Source organism: Suricata suricatta, chromosome 3 (assembly GCF_006229205.1).
Source record: "Suricata suricatta isolate VVHF042 chromosome 3, meerkat_22Aug2017_6uvM2_HiC, whole genome shotgun sequence".
Classification (NCBI taxonomy): Eukaryota; Metazoa; Chordata; class Mammalia; order Carnivora; family Herpestidae; genus Suricata; species Suricata suricatta.
In genome coordinates this window covers 105,877,475-105,885,312 of record NC_043702.1, presented here as the reverse complement: position 1 = coordinate 105,885,312, position 7,838 = coordinate 105,877,475, and the positions used below count along the sequence as shown (strand labels likewise).

Sequence of the window (7,838 nt, the reverse complement as noted above, 5' to 3'; positions counted from 1 at the left end):
AACACAAATGTTTTGATTTAATTTATTTTCAGAGTTTATGTGGTGATGGTGTGGCTTTCCAAAATGGGCAAATATCCAAATCAAAAGAAATTTTGAGTTTTCTTCTGCCAGGAATGGGGGAGGGGGAGCAGGGACATAATCCAAGAAATGACACACTTGCCATTCTAGGCATTGCTGTCTTGTTTCCTGGAAGGAGTGGATGAGGGTGAGCAGATTGGCTCGGCACCATTCTCTGCTGTTCACGAGGATCTAGAATGTGCAAGGGAAGTGGGCGGATGGCAGGGTGGCCAGGTCAGGCCACACCACCCCAGTTATGTTGTGCTGTGCTCTCGCATCCTGCCACTTGTCCCTTGCAAGGTTAATGAAAAAAAGCTTTTGAAGATGAAGGGATTGTTTGGTGATTTCCTGCTGCTGAGAATAATAAATGTCTTGTTACAAACAAATGTGACGATAGTTACTCTTAGGTGCCATGGATTGATGTTAGGGTGGTCAGCTCTGGACTAAACCACCCACCTCCAATTTGTACAACAGTATTGATACATAGGGCTACACTCATTACTGTTCAAATGTTCTATGTTAAAAGTTGTGTTGAATTTCTAAAGATTAAAAAAAGCAAAAAAATTGGTGCTAAACTTTCACCCCTGAGCACGCTCAGTGAGACTGGTCATGCAAGCATTTACTACAGTGCCATGCTCTTCAAGCCTATTTTTTCTTGTAGAAATGTTGCCCTATTTGTCTTCCCCCAATGTATAGTATGTTTTTTTTATTTTATTTTACTGAGGGTGGGGTAGGATACCTGCCATTTATGAAAATGAACAGAAAATTTAAAAACCCACGAAATGGGGGGGGGGGGAATCAGTGCACAAGAATCGGACCGGTTAAGCCCAGCACCACACTGAAGTGGGCTCAGTGGTTTTGGAGTGAAGAAGCCTTACCCCCTGCACATTCCCTCACGCTCCCATACAAGTCCAGTAGTGGAGATGCGCGGCCCCTCCAGCCTCGGCGGGGAGTCCCGAGTCGACCAAGGAAAACTATTTGGCCCCATTAGAAATGCCATGGTCAGTGTCCTGAATGGGGCCTAGTCAGGAAGCAGTCTGGAAGTGTACGGTCACGGTCACCTCATAAAGATGTGTGGCGGGTGGCTCTCAGGAAAAATACCAAGTCTGGATCATCCATGTGGCAGCTTTGCATGGGGAGATGACGGCTCCGAACTTGAACTGAGCTACTTCCACGCGCTTGACCAAAGCGATGGTGAGGGTGGCCGGCACATGGTATGAGTGGCAGGTGTGTAGAGAAGGGGATGTTTTCTGCTTGGTGTTCACTTTGTCCTCGGGCTGCTCAAGCTGAACAGTAGGGAACCGCGGTGAAGGAACCAGCCCACCGTGGCCAGTTCTGTTCGGAGTTCGTCTCCCCCCTAGCTGTGAGTGCCTTTTGGTCTGGAAAGTTGGCTTGTCTCATAATACCCACAGCTAGGACATTCTCTGTGTAATTATGAGTCCTTGTTTTACGTTAACCGGGAGGATGTCTTTGATCACTAGGATTTGTCGGTGTTGGATTGTTTCCACTGTGAGGTTCTTAAACTTTTTTGCTTCATAATATTAAAGCAACTCATGTTAGAGACCCTTTCAACATGAAAGGTTTGTAGTTGAGACATTACATATATTTTATTGTTTATAATAAAAGTCATCTATACAGAAGTCCTGGGTGTTAATTTTAATATTTGCACAAGACCTGTTTTCCATGATATGTTAACACCTACACTTTCACTAACTGTTGATGCTCTTTTCTATCAAGATTCTGGAGCCTAGGGAGCTATGTGTTCGTTTTATTTTCATTCTTAACTTCCCTGAAGCAAGAGACTTTGTATGGCCTTCAGTGCAAAGACTTCAGACCAATTCTTTGTATTACACTTGGTTGCCTACTTGGCTATATAAATTCTGAGTGAAATCATTGAACTCTTTAACGAAGTATTGTAGAGAATAAATCATAATGGGTAAAATCTGCTCTTTGTCCTGCCATTTTTTCCCCCTGGAATAGTAGCATTCATTTTTTTTTTTTTTTAAGTTTACCAGTTGGTTCAAGTAATTTCTGCAGTCAACATGGAGCTCCGCCTCATGACCTGAAGACCAAGATCCACACACTCCTCGGACAGAGCCAACAGTGTTCAGTCTGCCTGCATGATGGCATGCTGCCCATCATGCTCCTCGGTGTACTTTATTTGAACTTGCATTTTCCTGTGTGGTTGCCACTGGCTTTTTAGAACGGAATTTCCTGAACTGAGGCTCATGACCCATTAAAATTTGGATTTTTGGGGGCACCTGGGTGACTCGGTTAAGCGTCCAACTTTGGTTTAGGTCATGATCTCACAGTTTGTAGGTTCGAGGCCCGTGTCAGACACTGCTGACAGCTCAGAGCCTGGAGCCTGCTTTGGATTCTGTCTCCCTCTCTGCCTCTCCTCTGCTCATGCTCTCTGTCTCTATATCAAAAATAAATAGTAACAAAAATTTTTTAAATAAAATTTAGATTTTTCTAGAAGAAGGTTCATAGTATTTATCAGATTTTCCTTTGAAACTGACCATATCCAAAAAGGTTAAAGCAAAGGGTAATGGGAGAAATGCTCCAACTTAAGACATCATTTGGTGACAATTCAAGCAAAGATCTTGGGACATACTGATGTGGTCTAACATTGTTGCTTTTTTTTTTTTTTTAGTTTATTTTGAGAGCACGAACCAGGGAGGGTCAGAGAGAGGAAAAGCAAGAGTCCCAAAGCAGGCTCCACACTGTCAGTGCGGAATCTCACATGGGGCTACATCTTGCAAACTGTGAGGTCATGACCTGAGCCCAAACCAAGAGTCAGATGCTTAACAATCACCCAGGTGTCCTTTGGTGTGGTCTAACATTAAAGGAAACATTGATTACTTTTGGGGGGGGGGGCAGAAAAGAGATGTGTTTGAAGGAAATAGCCCAGAATAACTTTTTAAACATACAAATAATGTATGTGCTGGGACAGTTCTGAGGTCCTTACACTTGACAGCACTCACAATAAGCCTGTGGCTACAGGTGTATGTGCTTTCAGGGCTAGATAATTTGGAAATAGACTACAAGCAGCTGGTAATAATAATGCAGGGTGTGAGAGGGATTCTCCTGTTTGTTTGTTTTTTTAATGTCTATTTTTGACAGCATGAACAGTGGAGGGGCAGAAAGAGACAGAAACAGAATCTGAAGCAGGCTCCAGGCTCTGAGCTGTCAGGCAGGGCTCGAACTCATGAACTGTGAGATTATGACCTGAGCCAAAGTGGGCCACGTAACCGACTGAGCCACCCAGGCGCCCCAAGGGATTCTCTGTTTCTTTCTTTTTTTTTTAAGACAGTTTAATTTAAAAAAATTTTTTTACATTTATTTATTTTTGAGAGTGTGAACAGGGGAGGAGCAGAGAGAGGGAGACACAGAATCTGAAGCAGGCTGCAGACTCTGAGCTGTCAGTACAGAGCCCAATGTGGGGCACAAACCCATAAACCATGAGATCATGACCTGAGCTGAAGGCAGGTGCTCAACCAGCTGAGCCACCCAGGTGCTCCGGGATTCTCTTTTTCTTAAAAAGAAATTCTAGTGTAAGGACGCAGGTCCAATTCAGCCTTGCCCTTACTTAAAGGGGAAGGCGCCGGCTTCTCTATATGAAAGGGCACACATTAAGGAGGGACAACTCCTGCGGCGCCCAATCGGGAGAGGCTGGCTGATACATTTGACCTTTCAAGGGGCGGGCCTAGTCACGCCCTACGTGGGGATCCTGGGCCCAATGATTGGTCAATACTCTGAATGTTGTGATTGGCTCCCACAACTGGCAGTATTGATGGGGGGTTAGGAATTGGATCACTGTACTGCTGGCATCATTTCCTGTAACTCCCCTTCCCAAACTCATAAAAGGCCTACCCTGCCTTTTTTCGGGGCTCTCTCTCCACGTGGCCAGCAGGTTGGTGGAGTCTGTGAGCCCGAGCTTAAGCCCGTAATAAAGCCCTTTGCTTTTGCAGCTGTGACTCGGTCTCCCTAGTAGTCTCTGGTGCTTGTTTTGGGGCGATTTTACAAACTTGGGCACATTAGTTCTAGAAATTACAGCAGTATGTTATGCTACTGCCTACAGTTAAACAGTATAGGATTCCATATCACTTTTTCTGGGTTTATGTGTGCGTGTGGTGGTGGTGGTGGTAAAATGTGCACAAACCTAACATTTGCAATTGTAGCCATCCCTATACTCTTGAAACGGGAACTAAGCCACCTGGTCAGAGATCAGCAAGGCTAATTCTTGTGGCAGTGGAGGTGGGGTAGGTACCTTAAAGCTGCTTCCAGACCAGTCTGGGTCTGACCTCGTTTGAAGACCTGGCTTTGAGATACTATTCAGTGAACCGCTTGAAGGACTTGGCCCTGAACCAATACTGCACAAAGGACCATCGTAGTGTCCTGAGGAATGTGATGCAAGTGCCGTTCCTTCTCCGTGTTTTTCTCATTCTGAAATGAAGCTCTGAGGGTCTCTTCCTGCTGCTTTCTCTGTTTCCATAATGTTCTGTATGCTAGAGCCAACTGAAAAACAAATGACCCCTACAGTTTCAAGACTGTACCCATTGCTGCGGGAACCAAACAGGAAAGAGGTCTCAAGTTCATCCTGTCACCCATTCAAACTCCTGCTGCCAATCCAACCTCCCACCTGCCACCCCCAGTGTGGCCATTCTCCCTTTGATCCCACCCTGCTTCCCGACCAAGTAAGTGACCCAGGATGCTGACACTGGAATCTTCAGGCTGGAAGTCTGATAGGCCTGAGCTCAAATCTTGGTCCTGCCTAGCTAAACACCTAGTTACTACTCTGAGCACTTCGTGACAAGATTGTGAACCTCCAAGGTAACCTGCTGGAAAGGGTTTGCCAGGTCCCAGCACACTGTTACAATGGCTGGATGACAGACTATCTGGACTGTCATCCAGTGCCAGATGTAGATGGAACCACTGGGCAACTATCAAATCCTCTGGGAATCCTAAACTAGTCTGGAGGAACCATAACTATGCTCAGACCTTCAGGTCAGGACAGGCTTTCTGCAAGGGGTGGGTACTGAAGTAAGCCCAGCTTGACCTCAAGAAGAGAGGCCTTTTCAGGGAGAGCCTTACAATTCCAGCACAGGGCATAGTGCCCTATCACACTGCCACCAGATGGGCTTTAGAATCCAAGAGTGGGACTCCCAGGGAAGCCCCCTGGAAGTTGTTGTACCTGGAAGGCAAGGGTGGTGTGCAGAGTTACATGACCTCCCCCCACCCCCACATCCCCATTCTCCTGTATCTCTAGAGATTGTGTTGATAGCAATAGGGAGGGGGTCACATGTTTATTCCTTTGGTTTCCGTTGTTGTACACTTACCAGGCGACTTCCAGCAGTGGGTGCCAAGATTTTTTTTTTTAACTTAGGAGAGAATAGATGAAATTGGGAGATTTTGTACATTAACTTTGGGTATAGGAAGAACTGGGAAACACATCAGCCTAGTATATTAAGGGCAGAACACCTGGGTCCAGGAAAGACATTAGTGATTCAGTCTACAAGAGATTCCTCGAGAAACACACCAAAATGTGACAAAAGTTGTAAATTACTATTTTGATTGAAAAAAAGTAGAGCAACATTAATAAAATATGTATTACAGCAAATGTGTTTGTATAAGTTCTGTATAATTAGTGTTTTCCTTCATTTCCCAAGAATTATATGATGAAAATGACATGTAATGAAACTGAAATATGAACTTACCTTAAAGAGTGAATATTCCTCTTATGTACTGATAATGTCATTCATGTTACTCCTCCCTGATCTCTGTTTGACCAGATGTTAAAGAGCAGTTTCAGTGCCGGTCCTGGCTCCTCAGATCACAAAAGACTCACCTACCCCGGACTAGAAGTACTTTTTCTCTTTGTATCTTTCTACAGCATTTTCTTTGACTTTCTCTCTTTTCTCTTACCACTTTTTGTCTTATTATGGAAAATAAATCCATATTTTGCACCAGCTGCTTTTGGTCATCTTGTAGGGGCAGATTCATGACTGAATCATCTTTTTAACCCCAGGACTTTCCACATAAATGTTTATAACGGTTTCCTGAAAGAAAATGTTGTGGACCATCCACCTTGCAAAACATCACTGTGTGCCGTATTTTTCTCCTGCCTTCTTTCTTAACCTGTTGACTTCTGTCTTGGCGTGTGTAGATAGAAGATACCAAGTGTTGGGTGTCCAGCTTGATGCTGGGCCAGCACATGGTAAGGTCCAGTAGGTATTTGGTCCTCTTAAAGGCCTGTTGGTTGGATAGATGGAATAAAAAGGCCTATACAGAGTTCCAGGCCCATTTCCCACACCTAGCTGCTGCATGTCCCCAGATTCCTCATCAGGACATTTGTCCTGCGTGTCCAATGAACTGTGTAGGAAAACATTTTGAAACAGTCTGCCTATGCTATATAACCTACCATTATTTACCCAATACATTTCTTCTGGAAACACATACACAGCAAATTAATTTTGTAAAAATTATTATATTTACTTTTTTTATGTTTTTATTTTTGAGAGACAGAGAAAGACAGCACGAGCAGGGAAGGGTCAGAGAGAGAGGGAGACACAGAATCCAGAGCAGGCTCCAGGCTCTGAGCTAGCTGTCAGCCCAGAGCCCGATGCGGGGCTCAAACCCACGAACCCGGAGATCATGACCTGAGTCGAAGCGGACGCTCAATGGACTGAGCCACCCAGGCCCCCACAAAATTATTATATTTATAAATCAAAAGAATACAGGTTACATATTGTCTAGTAGTATCTTTTTTTTTTTAATGTTTATTTTTGTGTGAGAGAGAGCACCTATGCGCAGGGGAGGGGCAGCGAAAGGGGAGGACAGAGGATCCCAAGCGGGCTCTGCTCTGATAACAGACAGCCAGATGTGGGGCTGGAACTCATGAACTGGGAGATTATGACCTGTGAAGCCCCAGACTTAACCGACTGAGCCACCCAAGGTGCCCCTTAATTCATCTTTTGGAAACACAGTTTAAGTGATAACTAAACACTGTTCACCACAGAGACGAGTCATACCCTAATTATTTCCTTTGTTGTACAATTTTCTCTGAAGCTGAAAACAGCATCTTTTTCATTTGCTTATTTTTTATGTATCATCCAAATGTTCCAACAGATGTATTAAAGGTGTCTCAGCATCACTTTCCACGTGCTCAGAAGTATCAGCATAATTCACTACAAGTCAATCACATTTTTTAAAATACCTAAGTGTTCAAAGAAATTCCACTGTATGTTTTTGGCTTCTCACTAACCCATCTTTCCATCAAGGGGAGTTCCTAGGGTCAGTCAATTAACGCGTTCAGGCATTTCCTCTAATCCTTCCCCCGGCTCTGGGAAGCAGGCCTTACGACAGGGGTTGGAAGCTGAGGCTCAGAAAGGCCAGATGAGCAGTCAGAAGACGCGCGACAAAGAGACCCTCGGCGCCCCAGAAAGCTCCAGGACTCCGCCGCCCTCGTCCGCTTGGATATCCCAGAAGGCCGCGCCACCCTTCCCAGCCCCCGTCCCCGACCCTCACACCCTACCCCCTATGACTACGCCTCTTCCGTGGCCAGGACCCACCCTTCCGGGCTTTCGCACTTCCGCTTCCGACGGTGTGAGCGGGACGCGCGGCGTGGTGTGGTGTTCCGTAGCGATGGCGGCCGGCGGTAGCGACCCGCGGGCCGGCGACGTAGAGGAGGATGCCTCACAGCTTATCTTTCCCAAAGGTGGGGCTGGGGCTGCGCGGCCGACCCCGCTGTCCGGCGTGGCCTGGCGTGGCCCCGCGCCTCG

General features: G+C 45.7%; 1 protein-coding gene across 2 annotated transcripts in view; it reads left to right on the top strand.

Annotated features, from left to right (window-relative positions):
- The first annotated feature begins 7,636 nt into the window (after positions 1–7,636).
- The window catches only part of POLR2D (RNA polymerase II subunit D), a 15,664-nt gene continuing 15,462 nt past the window's right edge, over positions 7,637–7,838 (top strand). For both annotated transcript variants that reach the window (XR_003906739.1, XM_029934785.1), the window contains exon 1: positions 7,637–7,774. Coding sequence is in view for 1 of the 2 variants with exons in the window: in XM_029934785.1 (XP_029790645.1) it covers positions 7,702–7,774 (73 nt within the window). In the remaining variant the exon portion in view is untranslated. The remainder of the gene's footprint in view (positions 7,775–7,838) is intronic.